This window comes from Anneissia japonica, unplaced genomic scaffold (assembly GCF_011630105.1).
Source record: "Anneissia japonica isolate Jap-2015-1 unplaced genomic scaffold, ASM1163010v1 scaffold287767_len825999_cov190, whole genome shotgun sequence".
NCBI classification, from domain to species: Eukaryota; Metazoa; Echinodermata; class Crinoidea; order Comatulida; family Comatulidae; genus Anneissia; species Anneissia japonica.
In genome coordinates, this window is record NW_022707033.1 from 719,608 (window position 1) to 739,666 (window position 20,059).

The following is a 20,059-nucleotide window of genomic DNA, read 5'->3' on the forward strand; positions in this document are numbered from 1 at the left end:
AGATGTGTATAAGAGGGGGGGGGGGGGGGGCTTGACCAAACCAAACATTAACCAAACTCTTATAACCATCCATTACGACCAACACATAGACGAAGTAGTGAAGCTATTTTCTCAACGGCACCAGGAAAATTCAACTTGATTCTTATATACTGAATGCATCTTTTTTCATATTTATGTGTGTTGATCTTAGGTGCATTCCTTTTTGTTTACTATAAAAGTCCTAATAGGCATAGCAATTAGGTGTTCATGTGTTAAAATTTATAATCGAAAATGTAATTATTTTTATTTGTATACAATTCATATCAATTCAAATATTTTAGTCACAGCACTGGGTGAAAGGGAGTAAAAATAGCTTATGGTAATTTTGCGTTTGTCTTCCATCTCTCAAAATAAATTTTAATGTAGTCATTCTGTACAATGTCACAGAAAATTAAAAGTGTGAGCAAATACTCAATAATAATACAGCTACATAAAACAAAAATAAATTACTACAAGCTATAATATAGTTAACATCAACTTCATTCAAACATTTTATTCTTGGGGACGTATATTTTAAAGTAAAAGGAAAATCATTCCATAGATTACAACCAGAAAAGGAAAACACTTAAAAAAATATATCGTATCATATCGTAAAATACTGAAATATGTTTAAAAGTAATTAAGTGTATTCCGGGCTTCAAGCCTTTGATATTATTATTAATACAATTAAACGTAAATTCTGTTGCATATCTCGTTCGTATTCTGTACTTTATTTTTTGACAATGTTCCCATGCTTTGACTTCCAACGGACGGACTATCACAGCTTTGTATGGGTACACGTGCATTTCGATACTTGGAGTACAGACTCTTACGTGTCAGTGTAACAAATTCAAGAGTCGAACTGTTTTTCACTTTGCTGCACACATCCTTGTGTCAGCTTCCTCATGATTGCAAAATAGATTTGGCACAGGTACGGTACCACCTACTGCAACGCCGTTGTTTCGAATAACATGACATTCATTGCTATGCGCCACGAAAACATGAACATCAGAAAGAATCTCCCTTTCACACTTTCTCCATCTTACAAAAAAGAATTCGACAGTTCATCATTATTGTTGTTAATATTGATACTATATAATATATATTACACAGTTACCAACCTGAGAGATTTGAAATGCGTGAGTGACTATACCAGTTGGCTGGGGGGTCCGAGCGGCAGGGGAATCACCCCCACCCCGATCTGACGATCTGAGCATTTTTAAGCTGTTTTAAAACGATTTCAGGGAGTGTTTGTTGATAATACAGGTACATAAGCGAAAATATTATTAATAAAGCCAATTTGAGTTTTAATGTAGGCCTATGTTTAATTTGAGCACCCGAACTATGTAGACCTACACAAACATTTCATTACTGATCAATTTTTATTAACTCGTTAGTGAAATAAGTAGAGCCTTCAAGGAAATACTGTACTCTCTAATAACTCAATTTACTGCATCACCGTTTTTATAGTTTTAATACAACCAATTTCTTCTAATTTTAAATACATTTTACCCTGAATTTGTGATAAATCGTTGTCACGCATAGACTTGCGTTAAATGCGTGATAAATTTAGGATCACGCATGTGTTTCTGCATGTTTTGCATGTTTTATACAAAATCACTTTGAAATGCGGGACCGTCCCGCACGATGCGAGACGGTTGGTAACTGTGTTCATTGGTAACGTCCCTTCGCTGCCAAAAATAGTTTTTTGTCAGTTGCGTCCCTTCCCGGTGACATCATGAGGGCATGGTGAAGGCTGATTACGATTTGGTGGCACATGGATTGAGTATTTTCATTCATCTGGCCATGTAAGCCAGTGGCGTATCTAGATGTCTTGAAATGTGGGAGCTAATGGGAGGTGGTCATCTTCAAACCGATACAAACAGCCTAGGCCTATTCTTTGTTAATTGTAATCTAAACAATAAATCAAAGTTGAAGAATTATTGCATTGAGAGAAATTTTTGTACAACATATGCCTAATTAATCATATGCGTAATTAATCATAATAAAGAAGCACGTTATAGGCTACAGGCAAAATTAAAAATCAACATGAAATTCAAGTGTCAATCAACTTTTTATTTAATAATTATCTGTCTGTATCATTCAAAGTTTACAAAAATGTAAATAAACAAATACTGTATAAGAATTGTTCTAGTAAATTGAGTTATTGTAGTAACGTCAGCCTATACCTAACAATATGCACAATAATAATAGCAATAATAATATTTTAATATCAATAATTTAACAATAAAAAGTAATAATAATGAATTTATATATAATTAATAAAAATAAAACAATAATAATAATCGATTTAATATGTTGCATCTGTTGCTTGCAACTACCTATTCACTGCTGTTAAGGCCATATACGACTTACTGTATTATGTTTATTGAAGTTTATTGAAGTATTTTGTGTAAGCCATTTCTGTTAATTGAATAATAATATAACGTACGATGCAAAATGTACTCACTATAAATATTTCATCTGTGTCCCGGATATCTTAATGAAATATTTATAATGAGTACATTTTACATCGTACGTTACAGTATATTATTATTCAATAAGGGCCGAAATGGCTTACACAAAATACTTCAATAATAATAATAATAATAATAATAATAATAATAATAATAATAATAATTAATATTATTATTATTTAATAATAATAATAATAATAATAATAATAATAATAATAATAATAATAATAATAATAATAATAATAATAATAATACAAATTTGCTTAATTAAGTTATTTCATAGGCTACCATATTCAATGCCATTCATTCATGCATAATTATTAAGTAAGTATGGCTTGGCCCTAGCTAGCCTAGAATGACAAGTATAGGCAGGCCTTAAAAAATAACCGGGGCCAGGGCCTGAGTAGTAGGCATCGGTCCCTGCTCTCAACTAAGTAGGTACAAATACCTGTCTGGGCTTCTCCTTAAATTAAAGTTTTTTTCTTGCTCGTTCTACTTTGCATTTGTCGGTAAATCTTGCGTAGCCGGCGTTATAGATGTCCTATCAGTACTATAACTAACGCCTAGGCATAACATTGTCCAATCCGAAAGAGCCTAGCCAAGCGGCAGCAGGGGGTAGGCCTACAGCAGTTAGGCCTCGGCCCTCCCTAGCTAGGCCTATATCGTTGGAAACGACGATTGAAGAAAAGCGGTTGCAAGCCAAGCCCAAGGACTTCGCTAACTTCCATTCCTCAGTATTAAAATCCTTCCATTGAGGGCCCTTTTCCTTAATAGGCTCTGTAAGTAATATAGCAGCATTCTTCACCCACTACACTTCTGTTTAATAATAGTAAGTTATTATTATCATTATTACTGTATTATAATACTATATTATTATTATTATTATTCATTGAGTTTTTCATTTATAATTGTAAAACATTTATACATTTTGATTTAGTGTATATATTAAAACAATCAGATATACAATTATATTTAATTTTCTATCTTAAAAATCTTCTTAGTTGCATAATTAATTGATTTGTAAAGCACAATGGGGCACGTTTGCATAGCATATGACTCCTTGGACAAGTTTTCGCTTTTATCGGAGCATTCAATTTTTATTTTAAATTATAACTTCTAGGCCTTGACTGATACTTCATGTAGCAGTTTCTGGAAACTATAGATAATTTAACAGAAAAGTGCAACATTGCATCATTTAGAAATATCGGTGCTGCTTTGAAAATCCTTCCTTTTTTTTCTTATCATGGTAATTATATTTATAGTATTATAGGCCGATTTAAGTACCGAAATCTAGGCCTAGTAGGTGGTGGATCATACCGCGAAGTAGGGCGGGCGGCACATGCCTTAATTACTACGTGGATAGCGAGATTTTTCGATCGCCATTCAAAGTTTATAAAATCCCAAAATCCTCCTCCTTTTTGAAATTTAAGGAAATTGATACATTTTTGTTCCTTGATGGATCGATTACAGCAACCCCAAACCGAACATAACGGTATTTCACATTATATAGCATTAATCATCTATCACAACTGCTAACTTCCTATCCTATCGCGTTAGTTTAGTGGCTCGCCAATGTTTTGTTTAGGACTTAGGTAACAACATGGCCGGTATAAGTCATGTGATTGCGATCCACCCAATCACACGCGCGTATAGCAGAATCCCGTGAAGCTGGTTTTCCACTAGGCGAATTTATTCGGCCGAATCAAAGCGTCGCCGTTCTGATTGGTTGCGCATTTTTTCGCTAGCAAAAACTCCGATAGAAATGTGAATGCGCATTTGCATAAGCCGCCGCTTTCCATTCGCGTGAATAAATTCGCCAAGTGGAAAATAGGCTTTTAGAACTTGTGAAGTCGGTGTTTCCCAGTTCACAACTTGTGAAACGCGTTCATCTCGTTGGTGAACTGGTAAACACCTGTCTCTTATACACATCTTTATCTGTCTGTATCATTCAAAGTTTACAAAAATGTAAATTTTCGTTTAGGAAAATCCCCAAGATGTCGTAATTTTGCTAATTCGGATATTAAGTATTGAACTATGGAACGCCGTTAGTATCTTCGGTTATGATGTGCAAACACTATTATGTGCAATCACCATGACGTTATGTGGAATGGGGTGACGTTATGTGATTTGGTATGTGAAGGAGTGTGAATAAGAAGACGGCTGTACAAGTAAGCCTATATCAACTTTCATTTTAAACTTTTGATTGGCCGAGAGCGAGCGGGAAGACCACACTAGTTTTTTTTACCACCGCACCAGAGTTTTATTTCATACAAGCAAAGAGACATATACTGTAACAGAAGAGAGTCCACTGCTATTCTAAATACACGCCAGTCAGTGTGACGCCCGATCCGCTGTATGGGGAAAACGCTCCTAGCGTCTGTTGTGGATGCATGAGTGATGGCAGCATATAAAAATATAATTTAAGATCTGTATTTGGAAAAGAGTGCATAAAGTCAAATTATTATAAAGGCAAGAATTTATAAGAATAACATTATTGGAAAATATGCTATATATTTGTGGGTTTTAGAAAGTTTACTTTTAAATCACGCTAGTATTTTGAATGTTGATAAAAGAAAAGCCTGGGAGTTTGTATAAGCAAAATAATATATTATAGGCCTCCCTATTAGAAGACGACTACTCATTATAAACATTCATCCATCCATTCATTGGTATTCGGCATATGTAATTCTTATTAAATGAGAAGATATAGTTAATGATGTGTTTGCTTTGACTATGACTATGTTCTTCAGCCCTTCCTCAGTCTGGTATGTAAATATAACGTTTTCTCTTCAGTCAAACAAATTAATGTATAAAATAATAGGAAAAAGAAAAATCGGAAACACCAAAGTAACTTTCAAAATATTGTACTTTATTTAGTATTTTTTCACACGAACTTTCAAATACTTTCAAAAGCAAATGAAAGTTAGGTAATGATGAGGAAAACATCCATCTTGATACCTTAAAATCCCGGATTTACATGATAAATGAGAAAAAAAAAATCATCCATCCAACTGTTAGTGACCCAGGCACTGTCTGTGATGAGCTATTACCACCACATAATCTGTCTCTTATACACATCTAGATGTGGGGGGGGTCAACATTTTTCCCAAAATGGAAAGGGGATCCGGGGGTCCTCCCCCGGGAAAATTTTGATTTCTAGATAGCGGGAAATGACCTTTCTCGACTTTTGAGCTAGGTTTCTAATGACTTTGTTCTTCAAAATTCAAGGTTTCCCCTTCTTGAAAACGGTCAGGTAAACTTTCTCATTCTTATTACAGTAAATAGGCCTGTTATTTGTGTATACATACATAAAAAAAAAAATTAGTTGTTGCATACGTATTCTTTTTTCAATGAATCGATAAGCTCCGAAGAAAAGGAGCGGGGGTTCCAGGGTTCTCCCCAGGAACAATTTTAAATCTTAGATGGCAGGAAATGAGTCTTTCAGACTTCTGAGGTGTCTTAATTACTTTTAAGTTCTTCAAATTTCAAGGTTTTCCCCTCTTGAAAACGGTCAGGTAATTTGTTCCCATTGTTATTACAGTAGATAGGGCTTATGTGTTTATACATACATAAAAAAAATTGAGTAGTTGCATACGATTTTTTTCCCATGAATCCATAAATACCAAAAAGAAAGGGGGTTGGGGTCCTCCCCCGAGAAAAGTTTGATATCTAGAAGGCGGGAAATAAGTTTTCTCGACTTCTGAGGTGTTATTTAATTATTTTTAAGTTCTTTAAAATTCAAGGTTTTCCCCCGGTTTGAAAACAGTCAGGTAAATTTATCCCTGTTATTACAGTAAATAGGCCTTATGTGTGCATACAGACATAAAAAAAAATTGAGTAGTTGCATACGATTTTTTTTTCCATTAGTCCGTAAATCCCAAAAAGAAAGGGGGTCCGGGGGTTCTCCCCCGTGAATATTTTGATCCCTAGAAGGCGGGAAATGAGTTTTCCCGACTTCTGAGGTGTCTTTTAAGTTCTTTAAAATTCAAGGTTTTCTCCTCTTGAAAACAGTCAGGTAAATTTATCGCATTGTTATTACAGTAGATAGGCCTTATGTGTGTATACATACATTAAAAAAAAAAAGAGTAGTTGCATACGATTTTTTTCCATGAGTCCATAAATCCCAAAAGATAGGGAGTCAGGGTTCTCACCCGGGAAAATTTTGATTCCAAGAAAGCGGGAAATTAGTTTTCCCAACTTTTGAGGTGTCTTAATTACTTTTAAGTTCTTTAAAATTCAAGGTTTTCCCTTCTTGAAAACGGTCAGGTAAATTTATCCAATTGTTATTACAGTAGACAGGCCTTATGTGTGTTTACATACATTTAAAAAATGAGTAGTTGCATACGATTTTTTCCATGAATCCATAAATCCCAAAAAGGAAGAGGGGTCCGGGGGTTCTCCCACATGAAACTTTTGAATCCTAGAAGGCGGGAAATGAGTTTTCCCGACTTTTGAGGTGTCATAATTACTTTTAAGTTCTTTAAAATTCAAGGTTTTCCCTTCTTGAAAACGGTCAGGTAAATTTATCCCATTGTTATTACAGTAGACAGGCCTTATGTGTGTATACATACATTTAAAAAAATGAGTATTTGCATACGATTTTTTTCCATGAACCCATAATTCCCAAAAAGAAAGGGGGTCCAGGGGTTTTCCACAGGGATGATTTTGATTCCTAAAAGGCGGGAAATGAGCTTTCCCGACTTCTGAGGTGTCTTTTAACTACTGTTAAGTTCTTCAAAATTCAAGGTTTTCCCCTCTTGAAAATTATTATAATGAATCAATGAACCCAAAGAGAAAAGGGAGGTTCGGGTTCTTCCCGGGAAAATGTTAATTTCTAAATGGTGGAAATGAGCTTTCCCGACTTCTGAAATATCTTATAGCGATTTTAATTTAAGTTCTTCAAAATTCAAGGTTTCCTCTTTTGAAAACAGTCAGGTAATGTTTTCACAAAATCCCAAAAGAAAGGGGGTCGGGGGGTTCTCCCCCGGGAAAATTTTGATTCCTAGAAGCGGGAAATGAGCTTTCCCGACTTATGAGATGTCTTTTATTTACTTCTAATTTCTTCAAAAATCAAGGTTTCCCCACTCTTGAAAATGATTCAATAGAACCAATGAACCCCAAAGAAAAAATGGGTCCGGGTTCCCCCGGGAAAATTCTGATTTCTAGAATGCGGGAAATGACCTTCCCTGACTTCTGAAATGTCTTTTAAATGACTTTTTAAGTTCTTCAAAATTCAAGGTTTACCTATTTTGAAATGGTCGGGTAATTTTTTCTCATTTTTTATTTTATGTGTGTATACATAGGCCTACATAAATAAATGAATATTTGCATGCGTATTCTTTTTTTCCCGGGGGTTCTCCCCGGGAAAATTTTAATTCGTAGATAGCGGAAATGAGCTTTCCCGACATTTGAAGTGTGTTTTAATGACTTTTATGTTATTCAAAATTCTAATTTTCTGATTTTAACATAACAAAAAAAAAGAAAAAAAAAAAAAAAAAATCAGCTCACGTGTCCTTAAAAGGTAGGTCTAGATTTTTTCCGGTCACACAAAAATCTCCAGACATTATTTTTTGCAAAAAAAGTGGGGGGGGGGGCGGCTCCCCCGGTTCCGCCGGCCATGTTTAGAACTTGTGAAGTCGGTTTTTCCCAGTTCACAACTTGTGAAACGCGTTCATCTCGTTGGTGAACTGGTAAACACAAGTTGTGAACTCGAGTAGAATTCTCTTCCTCGATTTGCACAAGTAGTGTGGAAAATGGCGGATGTAACACAAACTATGCACAATGAGCATAGGTATTTATTGCAATTTGTTTATTAATTAATATTATTTCAGATAAAAAAAGAAAGAGTTTTGTTTGTATGTTTTATTTGCAACTAAGTAATATTAATTCAGATTTAAAAAAAAAGTTGTTTTGTATGTTTTATTTTCAAAAACATCGCAAAAGTGGCAGCAGCCATTTAGAGTTTATCAAATGAATGCACTCTTCTCGTGTTCTCACATGTTACAAGTTGTGAACACCGACTTCACAAGTTCTAATGAACGCAGCATTAAAACCGAGTTGGCTAAACTCTCTCTATCTTCGGCTCTGGCTGGGTATAATCAGACGCACGCGGCGCCCTTTTTTCACTAGGAAAACTTTATCACTAAACTAATCAGAGTCCGGTCATACGAATCTACGCTTTTGTGTGTGTCATTTTATTGTCTTGATCTATTATACCTACTTCTTTGTACAGTATCTTATGTATAATGGCAACGATTTCAACCTCCGCAAAAAGAGATTATGTATTCACAGGGGATGTAACAGTGGCAGAAGTTTTTTAGATCCAGCCGTACGCGGCGCCCCATGGTTTATATTCCCACCATGCATTTCGGTGGAACAATTTTTTTTCTGTGGAGAGAACTCTATCTTGTGTGTTTCTAGAGTATGGAACGCCGTTAGTATCTTCGGTTATGTGCAAACACTCTATTATGTGCAATCGCCATGACGTTATGTGGAATGGTCATGACGTTATGTGGTTTGGTCATTATGTTATGTGGTTTCTCACTATGTTATGTGGTTTGGTCATGATGTTATGTAGTTTGGTGATGACGTTAGGACGTCCTTGCGAGTATGTGAAGAAGTGTGAATAAGAAGACGGCTGTACAAGTAAGCCTATATCAACTTTCATTTTAAACTTTTGATTGGCCGAGAGCGAGCGGGAAGACCACACTAGTTTTTTTTAACCACCGCACCAAAGTTTTATTTCATACAAGCAAAGAGTATATACTGTAACAGAAGAGAGTCCACTGCTATTCTAAATACACGCCAATCAGCGTGACGCCCGATCCGCTGTATGGGGAAAACGCCCCTAGCGTCTGTTGTGGATGCATGAGTGATGGCAGCATATAAAAATATAATTTAAGATCTGTATTTGGAAAAGAGTGCATAAAGTCAAATTATTATAAAGGCAAGAATTTATAAGAATAACATTATTGGAAAATATGCTATATATTTGTGGGTTTTAGAAAGTTTACTTTTAAATCACGCTAGTATTTTGAATGTTGATAAAAAAAAAGCCTGGGAGTTTATATAAGCAAAATAATATATTATAGGCCTCCCTATTAGAAGACGACTACTCATTATAAACATTCATCCATCCATTCATTGGTATTCGGCATATGTAATTCTTATTAAATGAGAAGATATAGTTAATGATGTGTTTGCTTTGACTATGACTATGTTCTTCAGCCCTTCCTCAGTCTGGTATGTAAATATAACGTTTTCTCTTAAGTCAAACAAATTAATGTATAAAATAATAGGAAAAAGAAAAAATCGGAAACACCAAAGTAACTTTCAAAATATTGTACTTTATTTAGTATTTTCTACACGAACTTCAAATACTTTCAAAAGCAAATGAAAGTTAGGTAATGATGAGGAAAACATCCATCTTGATACCTTAAAATCCCGGATTTACATGATAAATGAGAAAAAAAATTCATCCATCCAACTGTTAGTGACCCAGGCACTGTCTTTGATGAGCTATTACCACCACATAATAATCAGGGGCGGATCCAGGATTTGAAAGAGGGTGCTTCAAAATGAAAAATTTTTATTCCTAGGCCGGAAATGAGCCTTTTTTAATGACCTTTTAAGTTCTTCAAAATTCAAGGTTTTCTCCTTTTGAAAAGATCAGTAAGTAACTTTATTGCTTCTCTTAAATAACAGATGCACAACCGTATAAGATGTGCAACAATAACAAAATCAGTATAAACTTAATTACTTAGAAATTACTTAATTTTATCTCATTCTTCAGGCCTCTATATTAGAGAAAAAAAAAATCAAAGACATAGTGAGTGGATTTCCTGCACGATTAAAAATCGTAACGGCACCGGGTTTGGTCTACGGAAGTGCTTCGAACAGGTCATTCCATTCATAGAAAATGCCTTTTGATGGAGAAAGTGTACCTTTTTAGCAAGGTTTGCCTAGTTCGAAACTATATAAAACTATATAAGCTATAATAATTGTGAGGGTGAAGTCATCATTTAGAGAATTAATTAGATTTGTTTGGACCTGTCTCTCTACGGAAAAATCATGCAAATCAAATCGATTAAAAAAATTGTTCAATTCGGTAGCATATTATTTCAGATACCGGTAAGTCAGGAAAACATCTTACTTTATTACCCTTGTCTTTATGCATAAAACTACTCATCAGGCGCATGCCCTTCCATTTTCATGCTATTTTCCATAAAATGATTTTCTACCTTCATTCTGTAATTATTTTTTTCTTTACGTATAATAGTTTTAAGTTATTTTTGGATATCTTTAACTTTATTTCTATCATTTTCATTAAAGGCTACTTTCTTTCTTTTAATAACGGCTTGAACATTTTTTAGTAATCCATGGTTTACTGTTACTGAAAACTCTAACAACTTTTTTGGGAATTGTAATTTCACAACAGAAATCAATATACAGTAGTCACAAAATGTTTGAGTGAGATCGTTAAGATCTTTACAATTTTCTTTTAACATGTCCCAGTCTGTACACCCCAGAGCGCCATGTAAGCGCTGTATAGATTCACTGTCCGTTGTTTAACAATGATTTTCTTTGGTTTTTGCGTCATACTCAACGATAAGTATTTGGTACTTAACAGTACGAGGTTATGGTCGCCGAGACATGGTAGCTTGGTTTACACGTATGCGTTATTTACATTCGAGTAACAAAGGTCCAGTTGTCGCACAGCTGACTTATTGATAGTAATAAACACTACTTTTCCTTAAATTACAATGATTAAAATCGCCATTTACTATAATCAAGGGGTCAGGGGATTCCACTTCAACTTTATAAATGGCGTCGTATAATTGTTCTGAAGCTTTCTTAGCAAGGTTTCTATGCGGAACATACCGTGATAACAGCTATGTGCGAAAACTCTCTAGGAATGTAAAAGGGCCGTATACTGTCACCATTATTTCACTCTCCAGTGTGCATGTATGCGCCTTAATCGTTATATTATTTGGGTGACAATATCGGCTATTCACATAATACACACAGACCTCCTCCTTTTTCTTTACCCGATTCCGATGTTCGATCACCTCTGAATTATTTAAATCCATCAATATTCATATGCTCATCCCTGTGTTTTTCTTTCAACCAAGTCTCGGTAAATGACATAAGATTAAGACTATACGTTCCTAAATTCGTTCATGTATCGCACGTTTGCCCTTAGTTCGTCTATTTTATTGTCCAGTGACTGCACGTTTCCAATAATAATAGATGGGGTGTAAGGTCTACTTTTCCTCTTTTTAAGGTGTTCCATGATTCCTCCTGCTTTCCCTCTCTTTCTGTGTTTTACGATTTTAGGTCACTTGTGTTTTTTCTGGCGGCGGTGGGGTGCAACGGCTTTGCTCCTGTATAACTAGCAGTTTGTTTGTGTAGGTGATCCAAAACAACACAAAAAATACACTAAAAAAGCACATAATTTGCTTCAGCAGCATTGTAGCACAATACAGTATCAACCACGACGTTCAAAAAGTAGATAAAGAAACAGATAGTTTTTTTAAAAAGGCACCAACAGCTCCACCGGTAAACGAGCTCCGCCGCCACTTCAGCAGCGCCGCTGTGATGAATGAAACTTGATATAGTCTTACTTGTACAGCCGTCTTCTTATTCATACTTCTTCACATACTCGCAAGGACGTCCGAACGTCATGTCGAAAAACATAATGTGCAAACCACATAACATAATGAGCAAACCTGGCCCCATAACATCATGACCAAACTACATAGCATCATGACCAAACCATATAACATAATGACCAAACCACATAACGTAATGACCATTCCACATAACGTCATGGCGATTGCACATAATAGAGTGTTTGCACGTACCGAAGATACTAACGGCGTTCCATACTAGAGTAGTAGTTGATCTTTCGGAGTACAGTACAATGTCCGTGTGTTTTCCATCCGTGTTTCGTCGAAAAGGGAAACAAACTGAATGTTCTTCTACCATTTAGGCCTGGAGTAGGTCTAATTCGATGTGCATGAGGTAATAACCTAAACTTATTAAACAATATTCACGTTTATTATTTACTCAAAGGTAGGCTTTAAAAAATGATATACTGTAATAGCGGATAGGCCTAGGCCCTAGGCTGATAATATTTTATATAGCCTTCTTACTAATATAAGAAGGGGTAGACTCCATCGAAGAAGGCTGATCTGGTGCGCGGGACTGGGCTGGGGGTACAGAAGCTGTAATTTCCTAAACCGTGATTCCGGGAATTGGATGATGCCAAAAAATCCAACCAGGTGTGGTCTAGGCTAGTAGGCCTAGGCTTGGCACGTTCCGTGGGTTTTAAGCCTAGGCCTTAGTTAGGCCATGTTTTTTTTTTCTTTAACAAAATATATAATTTTGTAGGCCCGGTACTGTAGGCCTAGGACTGTGTAGTAAGGCCTGTACAGGTAATATATCCTCCGCGCAAAAATTTGGCCTAGAAATATGTCCACTCATTTGGGAAAATAAGACCAAATCTTAGCCGGGGATGTAATTTTCAAAACTGTTACATGCATGTAAATGTCCCCGCCAGCTCCCGGCAGTGCGGGGCATCGTTTTAACGTATCCCCCGGCTAAGTCCCCGCCACTTACCGCCGTAATCCCGGTAAAATGCCCCGCTAATAAATGATTGGATGATAAGACCTACTTGAAGCAAGGAGTTATAAAAATCTAGTCTACGTCTAAATCGGAGAAGCACGCGAGAGCTAGGCAGGAGCTAGGCCAAGTAGATGAGCTCGCTATGCAGCATGGAAGTGCGAACAAAAAGAAGACAGATTGACAGATTGATCATAGAAAAAGAAAATAATTGATTGATTGACTAATAACTGATTGATGGAATTTAATTATTCAATATCAAAACAGAAATTAGGCCTAAATAAAAGAAAATTAATACATTACAGTAGTAGAACAGGTTTCCTTGCCTTGGCTCACGTACTGGCATATTTTTGGCACAACACACTACTCACACACACCTCAGTCGTCAGCGTTCTGAGGTTGGAGGTTCAATTTTTATTGATGAATGAAACCATCATGGTAGACCTGAAGTACCGGTAGGTGATTTTTTAATTACTAAAACAGACAGTGTTGACTGAATGCCAAGCCAGTATAGGCTAATAGTAGGACCAGACCCGGTTTGACAGCGCTAGGCTAGGCCTGCACACCCGAAACCTCGGCTACTCTACGTGTAAAATTTCCGGCCCTTTCGAGGCCTGTTACATTTACTTCAGGTAAATTTTAGGTACGTCTTGGCACTACGGGGACACAACTATGTGTACATCCCCGGCTCAGTCTCGGCAAGTGCCCCGCTATGGCCTGGGTCCGGGGCCGGGACTACAATTGACAAGTGCATAACCAACGCAGTTATGGAATGAATACGATTCCGCACACCTATTTTCCTAGCGATTTTCTGTTCAAATCTGAGTTTTTCTTTCTTTTAAGGTATACTCCACGCAATTAAAAACTTTACAGTATCGACCCTATGAACTAAAAATAGGTCGATACTGTAGCTATTTCCAGAGCAGCAAGCTCAGTTTCTCCTTGGTTGATTAAATTCTTCTTACTGTATGTTATAGTCACTATAAACATTTTGTGAGTTGGTTTGGTGAGAGGTTCAAGTTGGTTAAAAGGTTCAAGTTGAATTTGTTTTTCAAGTTGAATTGAGTTTTTGGGTTCAGGATAGTTGGATAGAGTTGGATTTGGTTTCAAGTGACTTGGAATTATTACCGTCTCAATATTCAGTGGTGGATTCAAGGAGGGAGGGTTTGAGCTGGCCCGGGCCCTCCCTCTACGTTTGTCAAACCTATTTAAGAAATGGAGAAAAAAATTATAATTAATTGCTTAATTGACATTGGTATCTCTGGTTTTGCACTTTCCAATCGTATTAAATATCACGACGCCAATGTGTTAAAATTAAATCAGAGGCTAGTAAAAACTGAAAAGATTAGTTTTTACAAAGTGTTATGTTGTAAGTAACTTTCAATCTTTCTGATGAAATCGGTATCACACCCATTTAAACATACTGTATTGAAGAAGTAAGACAAAACTACAGTAAAACATGTCAGTGTGGTAAATACAAAATGCAGATATGTTTATTGTTGAAATTTGACAAGAGAAGAAAGAATGAGACATATCCTGAGAATACAGTACTACTGTGTAATTATACTTTTGTATATTAAAGAATTTGCTTAAGGTACAGTAGATCAGGCCCAACTAGTCTAAACCGAGCCGAGTAGGCCAAGCCGTCCAAGCCTTCACGGTAAAAGTGGCCGTCATAAATAATTGATGGCCATCCAAAAGACGGCCGGATGGCTCGCTAGCTAAGCCCTTGGTACACAGGCAGTGCAGTGGACGGAGCAAAGTAATATTTAGTGTATAGTAGGTAAAGTGGAACCTACTACTTTAATAAGTGTGGCTGATATGACGCATACAGTTTGTTCACTAAATATCAGTAATATGGTGGACAGGGCCACTCAGTCTCAACCTAATTTCATGGCTTTCCACCCAGTTGCAGCGCCAAGGGGGCAGCTTTACATTTAAAAGTATTTTTCAAGTTTGAGAGTCTCAATTCCGGCTGTACAGAGGTCCCTACTTTAAAAAAAAAAACCCCTCCCCCGGCTCGATCAGAAGTCCTTTGGATTGCTATGCGCACACAGTATTTATATATTCCATTGTTGTTTTCAGGCGTGTCTAATCAAAAAATAATTTTGGACCTTTTCTCAGTGAACATAACAAAGTGTATACTTTGGCAAATATTATAAGAATATCATAAAAAATAAATTTAAACAGTTAATTGCTGATGCAAATTAAATATTAGGACAATCAGTTTCATTGGTGATTATTTTTTTAAATTATGAAATTTAAATCAGGCAGGTTTTGAGATTATGCAAATTTTATGGTATATTTTTGTATAGAGTTTGCTTATTATTAACTGTCATAAAAACTACAGGAAAAGCACCAATAATTACAATTGATGTACTGTACTACACTACAGTATATAAAGCCGTTTATTTGTTTTTAATATTTACTGTATTTAATTTTATTCAATCTGTTATGTTGATGCCAAATAAATATTGAATTAAATTGAATTAAAATAATTATTTTAAGCCCTGTCTAGACATTTACGTAGCAAATATATGTGACATGCCTAAATATGGTCATGATGACATCACATTATGACCATACAGTATATAGGCACATCATGACCATATATAGGCACATCATGACTAAATATGGGCATAAAATAGGTTTTTGTCAAAGAAAATGAAATGTTTTTATTATCAGCCAAATAAAGTGTCTATGCAAATAATATAATAGTTTATATGATTGAGCTTGTATTTACAATCTTGCACTAATTGTCAGGGACGGATCCAGTGTCTATTTCGTGAATACTTATCTGGATGAACCGATAATTGACATGTCGACAAGGACGCGAAGCCCCGCCCACAAAGTCACGAAAACCTTAGACAATGGCGGCTAGACTTACCGAGTTGGCAAAGATTTTCTTTGCTATCAACCTTCTTCAAGAAAGAGAATTCAGGGTAGGCGGTATGCAAATGAATCATATATTCATATTGTTAACCTATGTCATGGAACATGGCGGGGAAATTGTTGTAAAAGCCTCTGTATTTCGCTCCCAAAGGAAGAGGGAAAAGCCGCATTCAGTCAACCTTGTTGTCGGCAAAGGCCATGTCACCGATGCGCACTGCTCGTGTAAATCTGTGTATCTATAACCAAGCATAGACATCCAGGCCTAGGCTCACGTATGTTTCGCGTTTAAACCAGCTAAGAAAATTAAAATGTCCGAGAAAAAAATTTGTGATCACATGACTAAATAACGCTCGCTGATATTTTTATCTGTCAATCAAATCTCGTCGAGATGTTAATTGCTTAAGTTTCCTTTGGAACTTACCTCTCAAGCATGAAAGAAAAATAATGATCTCGCCCCCTAGCTCACCTGTATACGCCCTGCGTGAATGTACAATATCCTCGTTTCCTTCTCGCCGCCGAGCGATATTAATGAATAGAAAGAAAACCTTACCTACTTTATGTCTAGAAGTGTCTTTGTTTTTTGTGGTTTCTGCAGACAGCACTGTGTGATTTGTTTTATTAGCCTGTATTTACAATCTTTCAAAATTTCATTAATTGTCAGGGACGGATCCAGATTTTATTTGAAACAAAGGGGCGTAAGTTTCATGAGATGAAATACACCCTACAGGTAACTGAATACACCCTTCAGGTAAATGAATACACCCTACAGGTAACTGAATCCAACAATGGTATGATTCATGTTCAGTGTTATGCTGATTAGTAATATTTGTAAACCATGTTTTGTAGATGATGTCAGGGGCAAAAAAGGGGGTGGGTGAGGTATGGATTTGGGTGAGGGGCCAGCCCCTTTTGCAAAGTAAAAAAAAAAAATAAAAAAAAAAAATAAAAAAAATATTAATTGCCCAAAACACCTCAGGGGTTATTTTCAGGCGTTAAAAAAACAGGAAATTTGAGGGGTAATTTCCCCAGACCCACTAGGTTATAGTTTTCTCTACCAGGCCCGCTTTAGCCTCCCCTTCCCTTTCGGACACTCTGTTCGGACACTCTGAATACGCCTCTGTGGATGGTACAGTATGTGCCCCTCCCTAAATCTACCCCTGATTGTATACATACAGTATACTGCTGAAATTACCTTTTCATTAAATATTTAAAAATTCACAAAACTTTTGTGAACTCCCTTCTGACTGAAAGAAAGCATCTGTCCTTTCAGTTTCAAAATATATTCAACAATTATGGAGATAAACCATGGAGGAAATCCTGTATGGATATACCTACAGTATGTCTGCTTAGCCTTGTTATGTTAAGTTGTTAGCAGGTTTGTTGAACTCTTGTACAGTATTGTACTAGGATTATCATTTCATCCAATCACAGTTCATCAGTCACAATCAACATGGATTTGTGAAAGGTCGCTTCACAACTAACTAGAAAATATATTAATATAATATATATTTTCTCCATGCAACTAGCTTCAGTAACATTTATTCAAATTGTTATTGAAATATACAGTATAAAAGTTGTAACTTATAGTTTAGGAATCAAATTAGAAGTTAGAAAGTCAAAAAAGTTAAGATGTCCCTAAGCAAATATTTTAAGCTGATTTATTAAACCATTTTATCAAAATTTTAGCTTAAAAATCGACTTAAGTGGCGCATGCATACAATTGTCTTTTTAATTTTAAATAAGCAATTTTTAAGCTAAGCAATTTATAAATCTGACTTACCGTAAGCGAGTTTCTAATTTGATAAATCTGGACTCAGGGCTGGAAAAAGTGCACGACAGTGCGACTGGCGGTTGGAGGCATCCGAATATCTCAGAGGCATTTTAGGGGGAAAAAATTTAAAAGAATAAACTGTTGGGCTTTATAGTATACAGATAACACTTGGTGCTGGAGACAATTTCATGGAGGCACAAAAATTTTTCCAGGCCTGCTTGAATTTTATCATCAGCATAGCTAGGAAGAATCATTTTTAAATTATTTTCTTAATAAAAATAAATGATTTTACCGTTTCTGTATTTAAATAATTTCAGAAAGGGTTGTTGATTAATCTGCTGCCCAAATAATATTACAAATTATTGTAAGTGTGGAAGAATGAGGGAATTATATACATTGAGCAGTGTGAATTAAACAAAATGCATTTTTAGTTTATTTACTATTCCAATCTATCTTGAAATTTTACTAGAAATACATTTAAAAAAAAAACTTTCATGAAATTTAACACCAAGAAAAAGGGTTTCAGTTTTGCATTTTAAAATGTTAGATAAATGTCTTTTTTTAGTAGCATTTATTAAAAGTTTATTGCAGTGAACCAGACACAAATCTTTTGTGCAGTAACTCAGTGGTGAATGTTTTATACAGTTCATCAATGTTTTCATTGTCATTATAATATAGCATCATCAGAAAAGGAAACATTGGTTATTATAACACGTGCCAGATCATTTACATATTAATAAGCGCAACAATGGCCCAAGCACAGATCCTTGTGGTACACCACATAAAATTTCCACTGTTGATAATTTACAAGCCCCAATTCGTACAAATGGTATTTAAGATAACTTTTGAACAAATCGTGGGGACACCAATACCGTAATGAAGTAGTTTAAAAAATCTTACAGTAGGTGATCATATCTGGAGCCTTTATTTGAATCAAGATCTTTACATTAGATACCTTAGATTCAGAAAAAGGATTTACAAGAAGAGGAAGAAAAAGGATTTACAAGAAGAGGAAGAAAAAGGTTGATTTGTGAAAAGGGAAAGAGGATTTATGTTGCAGGTCGACATATAATTGATTGTATTGTAACCAATTTGAGCGAAGAATTAAAGTGTTCGCATATAGATCTGTCATTTATATGTCTGTCATTTCTGTCATTTATGATTTCATTTCCAATCCTTAAATCTTTGGTTTTTTTTCCACTTTTTTCCTTGGGTTTATTTTTGGAATTTATAACTTTCCATACACTTCTAAGTTTTTCTTTTTTTAATTTTTTATATTTTATCTCTGTAATATTTTTTACTTAGCATTTCTACACAGACATGTAAAAATATTATTATATTTTTTTATGCCAATTCATGTTGGATATCCCAAGTTTTTATGTATAGACGAATCGAAGAAGAATGGCGCCCTCTTTTGTCGATGCCATTACTGGGGAGTCCCTACTCCTAAAATGGCAATGTGGTGTGGTGCATTATAAACTGACAGCATTTGTATGCAGCTGCTACTGTCGAAGAAATCCGTATTTCTCAACAATACTGTACTGCGTTGATAAACACAACACAACATTATGTCTTTCAACTTTGGAAATGCCACCCCAGTAATGGTGGCGCCAAAAGAGGGCACCGTTCAAAAAAGTTTTCTTGGATTTGTCTATACCTTATGTTTACGTTCACTACATTTAGCAAGTGAAGGAGATGTCCAAGGTTGTTTATATTCATTCCTTTTTCTGTAAATTATTTACACTCAGGCCTATTTATCATTAAAAAAATATATTGAAAAATGTTAAAGGTGTCAAGCGACCAATTAGGATTACAATTATAAATGGTGGACCAATCTTCCTAATTCATTAAAAAATAAATTTATGTCTTTAAAGTGATAATGGGGTGTGTTTGGTTCAACAGTGGAATCTTGGTTATCATTTTCAACAATACAAAGTATAGGTAGATGGTCGGAAATGTCAGCTATTAGTATAGTAGACTCTCAATAATCACTTTATTCAGAAAAAAAATAAAGGAAAATGTATACAAAAAAACCTAAGGTCAATGTTCATTTAACACAAATTTACAAGGTAAAAGTCAAACAAAGGACAAATTACAAAACATTTAGAAAAACTTAATAGAATATTAAAAGGTAAATACAAGTTTAGCACAAAATTTTAAAAGGTGAAAAAAAAACACATTTTTTAACAGCTTGATATGAAAAATACATGAATGAATTGTGTTGTTAATTAAATATGTTTATTGGATCATAATTATTGTATTAGTTAAAAATTTTTAA

At 35.3% G+C, this 20,059-nt stretch overlaps 1 protein-coding gene across 1 annotated transcript in view; it reads left to right on the top strand.

The window, feature by feature from the left end:
• Positions 1 to 12,367: 12,367 nt before the first annotated feature.
• LOC117106292 overlaps positions 12,368 to 20,059 on the top strand; it is a 30,501-nt gene continuing 22,809 nt past the window's right edge. Inside the window, exon 1 of the mRNA XM_033247651.1 lies at positions 12,368 to 12,518. Within this exon, the coding sequence (XP_033103542.1) occupies positions 12,508 to 12,518 (11 nt within the window). The 5' untranslated portion in view covers positions 12,368 to 12,507. The remainder of the gene's footprint in view (positions 12,519 to 20,059) is intronic.